The sequence below is a fragment of the Leptosomus discolor genome, chromosome 1 (genome assembly GCF_034619465.1).
Source record: "Leptosomus discolor isolate bLepDis1 chromosome 1, bLepDis1.hap2, whole genome shotgun sequence".
Lineage (NCBI taxonomy): Eukaryota > Metazoa > Chordata > Aves > Leptosomiformes > Leptosomidae > Leptosomus > Leptosomus discolor.
In genome coordinates this window covers 94,518,424-94,534,246 of record NC_141391.1, presented here as the reverse complement: position 1 = coordinate 94,534,246, position 15,823 = coordinate 94,518,424, and the positions used below count along the sequence as shown (strand labels likewise).

The following is a 15,823-nucleotide window of genomic DNA, read 5'->3' as shown; positions in this document are numbered from 1 at the left end:
GAGATGTTGGAGCGGGGGGTTAATAAATGAGTCAGATGTTAATAAGACTTGATGGACCTGAGCTGGCCCAGGATTGTTCTCTAGGTCAAACAGAAGAGCGGGGCTTTTGTGGAAGGAAGGTGTAGTCTATCAGGAGCCAGGCAGGAGCCTCTATGTAAAAAGGCAGAGAAAACAACACCTTGTCTTTCAAGTGCACTCAGCAATGAAAACAGCACTTCTACTGATTAAAGCATAATAAATGTAATGAAAAACAGTGTAAGCTATTAGTGACTGCTACCTGTTACGCGTTTGTTTTAAGCCCTTTGAATGCTGATAACTATTTTTTTCCCCTGGAAAATCTTTCTACATTATTGGTGTTTCTTTTACACACCACATTTGCAGTCATCACTTGTAAATTCAAGTAACGAATTCATGAGGAGTCTGGATGGCATAATAATACTATCTTGCACACTACCAGAGCTACCACCGGGCAATCCCAAGGTGCTTATCCTGAGAAAGTGGATTAAGCCTCGCAGTACTGTTCTGCTGCATGAGGAGGCAGTGAACGTCCCTTCAGGCAGAACAGAAACCCTTCAGGGCACCATATTTCGGGGTCCCTGGGGCAGAAATGAACTTGTCTGTTTGGTACCAACCCAACGCCTCTAGGAAGTGTCAGGTCCGCTCTGCATGCGCTGTGCAGACAGCCTGCACATGCTCAGGGTATCTGCCCCGCTGGGATGTGTCTGGCTCCCCGCACACGGCGCACGAACTGGATATTGCACATGCGGAAAGGGGTAGTATGTTCAGTGCTACCACACAACGGTCAGTCGCTCAGGACATGTGCGTTAAGTCTACCCAGTACTTCTAAAAAGCACCAGAATAGCTGGTGGTGTGAACAGTTTGTGCCAGACAGAGCAAGGACTATCACCCTTTGCCGTATATATTCACAGAGGAATAGAACCATATGAAATTACCCCCCTGGAAATGTTGAACTCCATTGCTCACATGCTATGGAGCAGATCTATGCATGTGTTTTAAAAATGTCAAGGGGATTCAGATGTCTGGCATCCTGCTCAGATTCCTATGTATAAAAAGAGTCTGCAATAACCTAGATGCACGCTAGCTCTAATGAGAGCACAAAGAAGCAAAAGAGTAGCAGATAATTGTTAATCTGTTCACCATGAAACATTCAACAATACAGCTTTGTTGTTATAAATCTGCCTGACTTCACTGATAGTATATTTATCAACACAAAAAACCTGATATTAACGCATTTTTTATGAAAGGACTAGCAAAATGGATTGTCTTACTCTCAGATAGCGCTAAAATCAGGTTAGAAAGGACATCTACAATTCTAAGCACTTGAACAGCTCACTAGCTCCAAGAGGACCAGTCACACTTTTAAGTATGTTGCTGAACTGGAACCTGATTCACAAAGCAGGACCTAATACCACCGGAAATATACTGTACTGCATGCATTTTCCTCCACAAACTAAACCGGGAAGTAAAACATTGATTTCTAGCACATACTCTATTCCTCCATCATTGATGCAGCTAGATCCCTGCTGAAGTGTAAATAGTCACTGAACTACTGAAACCTTTGTAAAGTTGTAATGGAAAATGTTAATTTTAATGAGAGACACACAAATGGCTGCAAAACCAACAAATCAATCATAAGTGGGCAGATAAACAAATATATTTTTATTTTCATTTCAGCGATCTGTGTGGTCCAGCAGTGAACTCCAATTTTGAAAGGAGTTAAATAATGTTTTGCAGCTGGTCAGAAAATGGAAAACCATTTGCAGAATTTTTAAAAATCACAGACATTGTTCTAGTATTACAGCGGGAGAAAAACCCCAACAGATTCTTGAAACTAATTAGAAATAACAAAGGCAGTCTTTAATAGTACTCAGAGCTTTACCTGAAATATTAAATGCACACATCCATCCATCATAAAAATTACAAATGTCATGAAACTGTTTACTACTGAGAAGGATTAGCTGAAACGTACATCATGTTACAGTGCCAGGTAAAATGAAGGAAATTCTTTCTGCAAAGGAGCTGTATACAGTTTCGTCATAGGGTCCCCTTCATGTTTGCTTAGAAAAAAAGAAATAGAAAACTTGCTTCTTTAGTCAAAATTCTGTTTAGGGAGTGAAGGTCTAGGGAAGATGGAGAAAGAATGAGTCGGTTCCTTCAGCCATCTCTCTGCTGCATTCAACTCTGCAGAAGCTGCTTTACTCCAGTTCCACAGAAATATCCTCCTGTGCCAGCCCACAGGAATGTCATGGAGGAAGATAATGCTCACAAGGTCGCTATATTTTCGGTGTCAAACAGGTGTGGGATTTGGAGGTTGGCTGGAGGACAGAAACAGGAGCCAGGATGCCCAGGAAGTGCGGGCAACCAAGGCAAACTAGAGCCCTGCTGCTCTGCGCACGCTTCCTGAGAGCAGCAATTAAACGGACAGGTTTAGGGAGAAGGTTACGTCTGTCGTATTACACCATACGTGTTCCAACACAGCTATGTGTGGACTATGCTATGCCTATGATGCTGGTAGAGCCAATCATTAAAGTACAACCTTGGAACATTTTCCGTGATGCTGACCACTAGAAAGGATAGCCAACTTGGAGCATCGAGATGAAAAGCAGCTTTCGCAATGGTGTTTAATGTCTTGAACATTTTCACAAATATAATGCAATGTTATACAGCTAACTACACGGTTTTATTAAAGAATCAGTCATTGCCTTGATCCTTCCTGAAGAAGATCTACGTATTTGTGGACCAGAATATTCTGCCGATGAGGAATATTTTTCTCTTGGCAGGAATCCAAGCTTCAGAATGTAGGCTTTTGTAGCTGTGGTGAGTAATCTGTCAGCAGGGAAACCATGACAGCCTAGAGAAGGAAGAAAAGAAAAATCCAATCACATTGGAAACAGATACTCCATAAAAATAAATAAGGGGGAAATATTTTCCAGCTCTAAAGTCTTGTGTTGAAAATTATTGTCCTGACAAAAACTGCACACTTAGATTTATTTGCTAGAATTTCTGATAATGAATCAGGAAAGAGCTGAAAATCAGTTAGGGTGTTCTGTATCATAGCTGATAGGTTTTCTCAGTGCAGACAAAATATATTAACGGATGGCCTAGGAGAAATTCAAAGCATTTAGATCAAACACTGAGGCCTTTTGGGCATGTTATATTGTACCCTCAGCTACAGCTACCCAAAGAGCAAGTGGGCTTGCAGAACTTCCATTAGCATCAGTGAGAGCCATACTAGAACAAGGACTTTGACATTTATCCCAGTTTAGCTACACTTTCTGTGGTAAAACATGGAAAATCCTCACTGAGGTTAATAGCGTGTCACCTACCCTTCCTGCCCTCCCCTAGTACTCCGACAAACCTTAGGTATGGCTGAAAATGAGAGTAATGGGAATGTCAGCTAAATAAAACATGGTGTTGCAGCAGCTCTGCTGTCCTCCCTACACCTGTGTACATGACAAGCCCCGTGCTTGCCTAGTTTTGACAAAGTATTCTGGTTCACACCATTGTGATTTCACAGTGATGTCTGACTGAAAATTGTTATTTTGGCCCAGAACTGGATTTACAAGGGTTCTCCAAGGGCTGTGGCCTTGTTGCTTGTCCTTCCTATCCCCTCAGCACTGCTCAGCGTGACAGGCAGCCCCAGGCACACGCTGCGGGCTGAACATACAGCTGTGCAGCCCCTCGCTGCTACCCATGTCGTAGCTGCACTCAGCCCTGTTTGGAACTACAGCTGAGCAAATAATTTCTTTTTCGGTTTGCTGTCTGAGCTGGAAGTGTAAAAAAATAATATCTAAATAAGACGCATACATTCATTATTTGTATAGCTTGATAAAATACAAATGTGACATTTTTCCTACCCCCCAAAAAATGTGCAGCTGGAACCCAAAGTAAAAGGGTTTATTTTCTTCTTTAAAAATAACATTTAGGGCAATCACAAACATTGCAAAATCAAAATAAAAAATATGAGCACTTTTCAGAATTTTAAGGCAAAAAATGTTAATTCAACACAAATTTGTTAATAATTTCGACCGTGTCCAAAATCTGAGGTTTTGGTAAATACAATACTCAACCACTTATTCACTTGGAGCACAACCAGAGTTCATCTGGGAGCTATGACAATGTCATTTCTAGGGTTTTTTTCACCTCTGAAGGTTTTCACTAGCTTTTGTCAACATGATGGTCCTAAAGCCAACAATAAATAACAGGCTACTGAGATCTGGCAGTAATTTTCTGGAATTCTAGGAATGCTGAGGGGAGAATTATGGTTTATGTTAAATGTCGAGTGTCCTCTCATGGTTCCCATGGATCACACAGCATTACCCACACCATAACTTTTCAGGGTCCTTCAAAGCTTTGCTCTTGCAACACTTTCTCAGGAAAAGTTCCCATTGGTGTCAGTTTTTCCTAAGAGAAAACTGCAGAATCTCTAACTTTAAGTGTTTGAGAAATTGTAGTTTCTAAGACCAGTTCCTGAGACCTCAGCATTTAACATGTTTTAAAAATGAGAAGCTAAGTTAATCATTAGAGTAAACCCAGTGATTCGAATACCAAAAATTTAGAGTTTATACTGTAGATTTCATTTAGTGATAAAAACTGGGTCAAGTAACAGCAGATTATCATCAAAATAGATCACGTTTGTGTCAAGAAGTATTTGTGCTACATATATATGTTGCCTATAGTCAAAATTGTGGTGTGCTGCTGGGTGCATTTGAAACATATGTATTACATATTTACTATTTACTGAGGAACCAAGCTGAACCCACATCTGTAGTGTAAGGGAGAACAGAAGGTGACCCTAACATCTAACTACTGTTAACCTCTTTTTTATTTTTACCATAATCGTCCATTTTCTGTTTTCAGCCTCCTGGAAAACCAATGACCGTGGAGAATAAAATACTTCATCATCAACTTCTTCAGGTTTTCTGGGTAAACAATGCAAAAAAGTCCAGTTGGAAGCAGCAGATTTTGCAGTCTGTAGATCAAAAAGCATATATAAATAAATAAATATATGAGGACATTAATAAAATCTTTAACTAGTAAGAAGGTTAGCAAATTTTGTATTAGCTCCCACTGTAGTTACTTGGATGATGAACTCAGGAGAATTCCTTATATTTGAGTAAGATGGGAATATCCCCATTATATCAGTAAGAGTTCAGTGCTGACTTCACAAAACTCAAATATTGACTCCCATTTCTCTGGCTTTAGTAGGGGAGTAAAAAGTCCAGTGATCAAGTGGATCAACAAAGTGCAATCTTTATTTGAATGCCATACAGTAGTGTACTATTGATGATCACAATAAGAACATACTAAACCATGATTTTAAAGGCTATAATTTTGTTTTCTTTTGATATTGTCAGTCATAATATATTGATCTAATACCAATGAACAATGAATTAAAGTATTTTAGGCCAGTTCGGAGACATACCCATCACTAGTATTTTGTGAATTTATGCTAAAATGCAGTCAATTAAACCAGTATCAGCAAGGAAAATGTCCTTTTTATCTTTATGACTTTACGTTTTCTCTAACCGATTTTGTGCTGATAAGCATTTCAGCTAGATGATTTTAAAGACATGTATTTAATGGTTTATTCATTGACTGATACACACAAAATTGCCTAAAATGTTTCCCAGGCATTTAAGAGTTAATCTACGTGCTGCTCATTCTAAGTAAAATATAAGCAATCATTTCTGGTAGCAGAGAGGAAATGCAAAGTTAGAAATAGTTTTTAGGTCATAAAGAAGTACAGGGTTAGCTCTCCTGCGCATGTTCTGGAGTTAGATCTCACTGGGAAGCTTTGAAAGAGGCCAAGCCATATGAAGTATATAAGATAACTCAAATTTTGTCATCTTTGTGAGTTTTTCAAGCTGGAGGGAGGTTTGCATGTGGTTGTTCCATGGCCCCGCTCAAAAATATACCAAACCCTTGCTTTGCTGCTGTTGATTCTCACAAATGCAAACTGTAAACACATGAACAAAAAACTAAATCCTGGGTTTTACCTGCATTGTAATCTGATAACCTTGAAATGCCTTCAGTCTTTCTTTCTTTTGCTCTTCTTGTCCCATACTTATCCATGTATCTGTAACTAAGACATTGGCCCCATCTGCAGCTTCCAAAGGATCTGTTGTGAGAAGTAACTTGGTACCATACTAATGTAAATAAAATAAGGAAGATCAGGAAGACAAGGAACTTCAACTTCGTTTGTAATGCAAATAAGTTCTATTCAAACTACTCTAATAGGCTATTTCTTAGGGTCCTACCTCTTTGGAGTACTGTTCAGTTATTTTAGTTATTCTGAGGTCTGGTTCAAAGCCCTGCCGAAAGAGATGACAGGTGACATATCATGGAACATATATAAGATCTTTGCTGATTATTAACGCTCGTCAGAAAAATACTAATTGAACCATTTGCCATGGGAAGAAGAACAGCTTTCAGAACTGTAAAACTTGAGGAAATTATGTTGATTTTGATGAAGTTTATTTTGGAAAGAAACTGGTGGAAAGTGTTCTGATAAGGTAAGAAAAATGTATTTCAACAGTTACAGAATGAAATGCCTATAGACTGTTTATTTTTTTGTTCTAAACTGATCCTTTGGTTTATATTTTATATTGTATTACAATGCAACATTCTAGAAAGATGCATCACCAATCCAAACCAACCGAGATGCAACATTTCCACCAATCTGAAACAACTTTCAATTCTTTTTTTTGGAGGGGAGAGGACATTGGCTGACTTCGTAACACTTTCTCAAATGGAATTATCATCCTATGTGATTTACACTGCAGTCATGAATTCTCTCAGCCCTTCTGAAATTGTAGAATTATTCTTCCTCTGCATCAAAATAACTGCATCAGGATTCTGAACCTTGGTTCTGAAAGCTGGCACTCAAGATACTCGCAAGCACCACTAGCTGAGGCCCTTGGGAAGTATCCAAGTGGCTGAGACAAGAATGGGCAAAGTTTGCCTTCCTTACTCCATGCACATCGCCCTGTTACCTTGGGAGTTGCAATGTGCAGGTGCATTCCCAGCTTTGCAGCACTCATCATGATGGAGTGGAGGACGTTGTTTCCGTCCCCAATCCAGGTGACAGTAAGCCCGTTCAGCCCACCATAGTGCTCCTGCCAAATAAATCAGACAGTCCTGGGGTTATATTCCAGGTGAGCTGAGCAAGATGATGCCCTAGGTAGGAGGGATTGATCAGATGGGTCTGGTGCAAAGAAGGCTGGCTACCTTCAAACGCTAGCTGCATGGAACCATACCTTTAACCGAGCTTCTTGGAGCCACAAGATGGTTAGAAAGGGAAAGCACCCCATGTGTTACGTGAAGACCCAAGTGCTGCAGCTTTCCCCAGTGAAGGACACAGCACCAGACACGCAGTAACTTTAGCACCAAAGCCGTACAGCCATGGGTTGGTGCTCATAAATATCAGTGAATGGTAGAAATTCTTAATTTACAGGCAGTCCTAATGCCTAGGAGAGCACTCCTTCCAGCTTTCTCCCAAATTGTGAAAATATCCCTATTCAGGTATGCTCTGGCTTAGTTGTCTCCGCATGATGTCCCCTGTGGCCATGGCAGTGGCCATGCCCTTAGAGCACAGTTTAACCATCACAGCTGTACAGCACAGCAAAGAGCAACACTTTGAAAGCAGCTGTGCCACTCGTGGCCTGCAGGGTTTGCTCTCCGTTGTACAGCCAAAGAGTGCAGTGATTCTTTTAAAGTGTGGATTACTCAAACTTGAAAGAGCACTACAGCGTTAACTGAAGCTTTGCCTGATGGCACTTACAGCCTGTGCCTGTGCAGCTAGTCTGGCCATCAGCCACCAACAGATAAGGCCTAAGAAGGAACAAGAGGCCCTTTAGCAAGCCTTGTTTCAAATATGCATGTTTATAGCTACTTATGTTGATACCAGAAAGTTTTCGAAGACATAACAAAATACTTCTGTGTGCCTGCTCTGCACAACTCCTCCTCATGACTTGGAAGACTAAAGACACGACGGAGAGCCTTTTATTCTTAGTTCAAAACTAGGCCATGCTACAATTGCATTGTAGTAGCTGGAAGCCAGACAGTGTTTCAACACTTTTTGTGACACGATTCGATGCTTGTCAGAGAGGATAAGCATCCACATTGTAGAGCTGGCAACCTTGCAGGCAGTTGCAGCAAAGATGCCAAAAGATTGAACAGGAAAAGCGCTGGGACTACCCCCTCCTCTCCTGGCAGCAGCTTCTCCTAGACAAATAGTTGTGAAGTTGTTCCAGAAAAAAAGTTATTGGCATTTCTGCCAATGACCACAATTTTGAGTCAAAAATAGTAGCACTTGAAATATTGAATGACATAAAAATGCCATTGAAATCTGTCATGGATTGAGGCTGGGCTGGCCGCTAACGAATGACAGATGCTCTCTATTAATCCCTCTCCCCTCCCAGAAGGGGAAGTGAGAGAGAGTAAGGGAGAGAGACTTATTGATTGGAAAAGAAAACTAAACCAGCTCTAATGAAACAGTAACAATAAAGGAAAATATAATAATACTAATAAAAGAATAATTACATCTATACAAATATATACAGAATCAATACTGAACTCAATCCCCCTGATGACTACATGTTACCACTGATGCTGCAGGGCTGGCACTGGGGAAGTCCCAGGCTGGACTCAGCAGCAAATGGGAACTGTATTCAGGAGCTGTGTTCAGGAACTGGACTTAGAACACATGGATCAGGATTGAAGGCAGAAGAATGGACAGAGCCCTCCTCTGATGCCGGCCATTGAAGAGGAGGGCTTAACCCTTGTGATCCCTCAGCTTTATACTGAATATGACATATATGGAATGGCATACTTGGTTGGTCAGTTTTGGGTCACCTGTCCTGCCGCTACTGCCCACAAGTTGACCTTTTTACTTACTTACAACCCTTTTACTTATGTCACTTCAACATGGGACACCAGATTTAGCAGTGACCTTGGTTTCTATAGGAGCAAGTATAAGCAAGAGCCTTTCTACATACCATTCCTCAGTAATAACTAGAAACATCAAGCACTATCACTACTAGAAGCTGACACTGCCTGGCAAAATATGCCATTAACTTCAGAAAGTGCAGTTACTTAGAAGAGACTTGGCTGAAAAGTAAAATCACTGAATAGGATTGGTTCTGTTCTAGCTCGAACCAGGACAAAATCTAAACCTAATAGAGTCCTAGGCTGCCTACAGTTTAAGGGCTAAAACTATGGTATTGCAAAACTGTCGCTTTTTCTGTTGAAGTTTGTTAGCAGCGGGCTCACTGGCAGAGGTTTGATGCAGGGGCATTTACAGGAGAGCAAATCAGAACTTTGTAGACGTGGAAGTTATTACAGCATAACAGCTCTGCAGGTCTCTAAGGATCTTTCAAAGTCCTTCCACATCTCCTAGCAATGGTGCTCCTAGGAGAAGGCCAGACTAAAGCATTTATTTAAGTGGTTGTTTCCAGCTAGGGCTTAGTGATAGCTGAGACATGAACCCACAGCCAGAAGCAAACGAGAGAGCCCTGAGTTCTTTTGATCTTACTGTTTAAAAATAGACATTGCAGCCTGTAGTGCTCAAAGCAGTGACTAGTGAATCACAAACATACTGCTACGTTAAATAACTTCCACCTTATTACCAGCTGCTACTCCGCCTTAAAAGAAGCACAGTGCGTACTAAATACTTTTCTCTGTTTTCCCAAGCTACAAGCTGTTACAGATAGAATACGAAGTATTGGAGATGTCTGTATAATGACCCCTCAATATGCACTGCAAATTGCAAAGCCACATCTGCAGTGACTACTCTATAGAATGAACATAGCTCAGCTAATCTTAATGAAGACATTTAGCTGACAGAAAAAGTCACAGACAAAGCAGAATCAAGCTCTGTGTGTGTGCTAGTGGAGCCTATTTTACATCCTGTGCTAAGCTTTACGCTGCCACTGGTACGCTGCTGCTGTAGCTCAAACCTCTTCATCTAAAGCCAGCTCACTATGATGGTGACTGTACTGCTTATATGGATACATCCTCAGCTTCCAAGAAAGATGAGCTGATTGTGTTGGTCAGAACCAGAAAGCTTTGAGGCAATACTAAAGCTACTGTATATGAGACATGCATGTTTTTTTTCCTGTGTTTTGTAGTATATGCTTATACAACTGCACAGACAAAATCCTACTAAAAGTGTTTTGCCAAAACTGTAACACCTCTGAAGATATTTTTCCCCTTACAGCCCTCTGCAGTTTTTCCAAACTCTGTTATACTGATGTAAGCTTTTTACCTGCTCGGGTGTTAGCAGTTTCTCTTCACATTTGGAATCTGATTTCAAAATATTTACACTCCCAGTAAAGCCATACAAAAAATAACATATTTAGAAAGCCTAGAGCCTTCCTCCCTTATGAATGCCTCTTTGGCAAACTGTAGTAGTGCCACAAAACTTGGCTTTCTATACTCACAAAAACTCCTCCTAAATAATTAATGTAATTTTTACAGTCAACATTCTAATCTTCATGCTGCTTTTAGAATGTTTTGTTCTGTTCTTACCCATGGTTGTGGTGTATCAGTGTATCAAACCCTGGGAAAAAATAAGCATGCTCAGTGATTTAGCACCACTGTATGTTTAGAGAAGACTGGTTTAACTAATTAGGGACATTCGTGTCTGCTTCTGCCTGGACACGCTTCTAGCTAGACTGAAACTCTGACACCATTATAGATTACTTCTGAAATGTTTGACCACAACAGTCATAACAGCCCTCAATTAAAGCTTCTGAATAATGAATCAATAATCTGTCAAAATTTGAAACGGAAAGCAGAGGACTAGTCAAAGCTTTAGCCCTTTGGGAGACAGTGCAATCCAGTAAATGATGAACTGGGCAAACTTGGATCTATCAGCTCTCAAACTGAGCTGATGGCAGATGCTGGGCCAGTTATCTTTCTTACTCCAACACTGGTTTTTGTCATGGTTATTGAAACAGTACATTCTAGAGGATCAGTCTGGATCTTAGTTGGGATTTCTAATTGTTCAAATAATAATGATGAAGATGATGGTGATGAATTTGAAGACTACAATAATTTGAGCTCTTTGGGTCACACATCGAGGAGAAGTTGAGAATATATGGCAGCCCTCTTCAAGCTAGGCAGCACTGTAATTTGTTACGCTACTTAAAAAAGAATCACTGATGTATTTCTCACGCCAACCATTTCTGAAAGAGAAATTTCCCTTCAGACCAGTGACATAAAAAGCTAGTGGCATATAGATCCACTCTAATTACCAATCTGACCGTCCTGCAGCCAGCTACACGTTAGCTGATTTGGCCAGTGATGTTAATATCAATTGAATCAATGTCAATACCTGGTTTGTCCCCAGAATACAAATTGTGTGATGCTGCCCTCCAGACAAGGTTCGCAGAGCAGAAGTTGTGAGCCACAGCTTCTGCCCAGGAGACTGAGAGGCACTGGGTAAACTTAGCAAGTGGCTGTTACATGCCATCAGCACAGATAGACAAGTAGGGTGGCTCTGCACGTGCACAGTACCAGCGCACAAGCCCATACTCTTTGAAAGCCAAATCCCCAAACGCTCAAGATGAGGTTGCATGGTTACAACCGTTTCTAGCGGGTTATAACTCAAGAGCAAGCTCAGCTCAACCCAACTTTTAAGAAAGGGGGTAGCACATATGCTAAGAAAAACATGCCTCTTGGTGTAAGTGAGGGCATTAATCCTGACCACAGTATTAAAGATCAGAGCCAGCTTAGGTGTCAAACGTGTGAGGGGCTCCAGGTTGCTCAGGAAAAACTGAGCAAGAAGATGTTGATCCTGAAGAATCTCACCCCAGTATTCACGAGAGGAGCACACGTTGTGATCTGACAAGAACACCCTGAAAAAGAACAAGAACTGACAGCCCTGAAAATAAACAGACTATACCAAAATAACCATACTAAAATGCACCTGTGAAAAGGGAATCAGGAGCCATAAGCAAGAAGACATTCTGGCAAAACAAACAGGAAATTAGAGTTTCCAATCAGACCAAAGAGAAAGTGCTCGAAGAGGATTCAAGAAGGCACATGACTAACTAATAGGATTTAGAAAATGGAAGAATAAAAATGCTAAGCATGAAGAAGGCCAGAGTGCATGTAGTGCTCCACTGGCAAAGGCAGCAGGAGAAATAAGAAGAGGGGGAAAAAAAAGTGCATTTTGGATATGTTCTAACAGCAGAGAGGAGCAGATCCAGGCAGGAAAATATTTACAGAGATAAGGAAGAGACATTTTTAAAAAGAAACAAGCTGCACAAAATCTGTAGTTACATTTAAATACAAGGCTAGCAGTCTGTGCCACTATTGTCATTTGCATGTATGTATAAATCAAATAAATTGCCTTTGCATTGCAGGAAAGCAGTCCAAATGTTATATATAAACTTTCAACTTATTTAAAAAATCAGTGGTACTATTCAACATCCCTGTACTAATCTTCTTGCAGGCAGTACTCAGATAACATCTCTTTACCCTGCTGAAAAATCCCATGAGAAGTTTTGTTGCGGTAAGTAACAACTAGACCCTGTGGCTCACACTTCTTCAAGTGTTAATTCTGTGACGTGGTAAAGTTCTTTATATGATTAAAATAACGTTTTATTACATGTTACTGGCTGTAAGACCAGTCTTCTTCACCTCAGTGTACAGTGCAGAGAGGGAAAAAGGCAGCAGACGGGCAGGTCAGAAAAGGAAAGAGCAGGCAGTGCCAACACCCACAGCGCGCTGCTGAGAGCTCCCCCCTGCCTGCCCCTCCCTCCTGGGTAAGAAAGCAAGAATGGAAAGTGGGTCAGAAACCAGTGGTGCAGCGTGCCCTTGGCAAAGTGGGGTGGCCACCCAGCTGCCCTCGAAAGACCCTCTGAGAAATTCTAGGCTAAGGAACATGCCGGAAAGACTGGGGGAGAGATGGGCACAGTGGGAGGAAACAGTGCTCTGCTTATCAGGCTGCCTGGGAAAGCACTGGGAGTTTTAAAAAGCTTTCATGGCTGTCCAAAAGCTGAGCCGTTCCTTGAGATCTCTGTAAGTGCTCACTTTGTCACGATACCTTTCCACGTCAAAAGTTTCTTTTGTATGAGCACCAACTGTTGTGGTCCTGTTTCCTCATCATGTAAAACGGGCAGGGACACCCTTTCCAAAGACGTCCTCCCCAGCGCTTGATGCAAGAAGGACACCCATTTGCTGTTGCTGCTGCTCTAGGTATTCAAACCGAGCAAAAGTCCAGCCTAGGGGCTCATGTTCACCTGGAACTTCTACCACAGCTGCCCTATACAAGGACACAGTGGGGGAGGAGCAGAGGATGATCAACAGCGCATGTACTCATTCTGCTGATCTCCATATGTTTCCCACTAAAGTCAGTGGAGAAAGAGATGAAGCTCTAGACTGAGATGCTCAGTGGTCTCTTTTCATTGACTGGAGGTGGAGTGCAGGGCAACAGCACTCTGAACAGTGGTGCTGTAGCCAGTGGCCTGGATAAAACCAGGTTTAGGTGCAGAGATATCAATAGTTGTATAGACTGTGAGTCACAGATTATTGCTGAAGCCTGTTATTCACAAGTGATAAAATGCTAATAAGTAAGGTGTTTGCAAGACAGAACCCCCTGCAAAACACAACCATAAGATTCACCTGGTTCAGTTACACACATTGTTTAAGTGAAATTATGACATTTAATGATTGACAACATTCTCATTACAGTCTTACGTAATTTGAACAGCTCATTGAGGCTGGCTCAATATGAGCTCACAAATGTACCTTATCCTGAGGTATGTGAAGCATTTTAGTCTCAAGTTCACCAATTTTTGCTGGTCTCTTCAGTTTAAACATTGAAAATTTTACGAAAATACTGATCAAACCAAGGAAAAAGTAATTTTCACTGAACATATGAGTCTTTCAGTATTTAAAGTTTAAGGCATGGATAATGTAATATTACTCTCGCTAGATCTTTTCCACATAATGAATGTCCCATAGCTAAGTCTTCGGCAGCTGAGAAACACAGCTGAACAAATCTGGAAATTATTCTGCCCTCCCTTTTTCAAGCAGTGTGATTTTTATTAATTCATAAAGTAAACAAGGTCAGAGGAGTTCATCATAGTTGTCAACCAGCACTGCAGTATAATAATCTTTTTTATAAGCCAGTTCCTCAATTGACAATAAAACAGCATAGTCCTTCTGTTCACAGATAAACATCTGGGATTCTATGTGCAAAATGTTATCCTGCTGTCAAATCAACTATTTCCTTAGATTAAACTACAAAATACGGGTTTTTTAACTATTCTTTAATGTGAGCAAAGTTTAAGTAGGTTTAAGTGCCTAAAGACTGGGCATTTGCATGGTAGCATTAACTGGCTTTTCAAAACACATTTGTTCAACCAGTTTCTTAATATATGGATAATGATACTTTTAAACTGTTCATAGGTTAGGGAGGAATCAAGAGTGAACTTCTGATTTTTTTTAAGTCACTGGAAAAACTTCCACTGGCTTTGGCTGAGCCGACATCTGACCTTTCTCTTAATATGTAAAGCCCCCTGCACATTTTTGAATTGCAGCCTAATTCCAATGAAGTACTTAATTTCGTGCTTAACTTCAGTCCCACTACAGCTGATAGGACTAGGTAATTGTTTTAAACAGGTCCTTAATTATATTGCTGGATGAAGATCTCTTTAAATAACAAGTGCCATGTAATTACCCCTTAGGAAAACCTAGGAATAAACGGTTTTGAACCTGACTTCCCCAAATACTTACCAAGACTTAGCAAAAAAAAAATGTTATTAAATGGAGATATATTTTTACCTGAAGAGTTAGGTAATCAGCTAAAATCTGAAGAGGATGGTATAAATCAGACAATGCATTGATTATTGGGATCGTGGCTTCTTTCGTCATTAGGTCCAGATCATTATGCTTATAAACTCGAGCCAAGATTGCATTTGTCATGCTGGACAGCACCCTAGAGGATGGTAGAAAATACCCAAGTCAAACATAATTAATATATCCCTGTTGCACTCTTTAGCGTGCAACACATAAATATTAATGAGAAGTGGTAATGAATCACATTTTTTCAGCTATCTGAATAATTTATCATGTCTGCATAACACACTTAAATGCAGACATTTAACAAGCTGCTAATAAGTAAGCAGTTCTACTTATTAACAAACGATGGTAAGTAAATTAAAACTGCTGCTGTATTTTATGGGCTTTTTTTCTTTTTAGTGTTTGATTGTAGCTAGAGATGTAACATCAATAAATGTTAAGGTATCTGAACTAACATAAGAGATTGCATAACACTAACATTTGAAGAGTTTGATAACTTAGAAGAGATAAGGTATAAGATTTCTTGAGTCTTTTTAGCAAAGTACAAACATAGCCCTGACTGAATATTACAGTGTCTCTGTACAGTAGCCTGGCTTTTGTGAGGATTAGGAATACAGATCTGTCTTAGGTTGCCACAATTATTTACTGATCTTAATGAACACAGAACCAGCAGGCCAACACCACCAGCCTGTCCTTTCTCTTACCTACACACCAGCACATCGACACACATGGTATCAGCATTAAAAGTAATGCCCAAATTTGAAACTCCATATACGGATAGGGGCATGCAGGGGTCACTGTACCACTCTGGCCTTAACCTCATTTGCCAAAGCATGAAAGACTCAGAGATTAGCAGAGTGGATTAACATAGTATACTCAATGTGCTCACAATTCTTCAGATAAATTAAATATGCATTGGAGCTCTGCATTTCTCTGCATTCGTGTTTTAATCAGGCACTGAAGTCTGACTTTAAGGTAGCATTTTGTG

General features: G+C 40.5%; 1 protein-coding gene across 1 annotated transcript in view; it reads right to left on the bottom strand.

Annotated features, from left to right (window-relative positions):
• Nucleotides 1–2,812: 2,812 nt before the first annotated feature.
• OTC (ornithine transcarbamylase) overlaps nt 2,813–15,823 on the bottom strand; it is a 31,930-nt gene continuing 18,919 nt past the window's right edge. The window contains exons 5-10 of the mRNA XM_086471212.1: nt 14,818–14,971; nt 7,017–7,139; nt 6,282–6,335; nt 6,021–6,170; nt 4,856–4,993; nt 2,813–2,872 (exon numbers count right to left, since the gene is read on the bottom strand). Of these exons, the coding sequence (XP_086327338.1) occupies nt 2,813–2,872; nt 4,856–4,993; nt 6,021–6,170; nt 6,282–6,335; nt 7,017–7,139; nt 14,818–14,971 (679 nt within the window). The remainder of the gene's footprint in view (nt 2,873–4,855; nt 4,994–6,020; nt 6,171–6,281; nt 6,336–7,016; nt 7,140–14,817; nt 14,972–15,823) is intronic.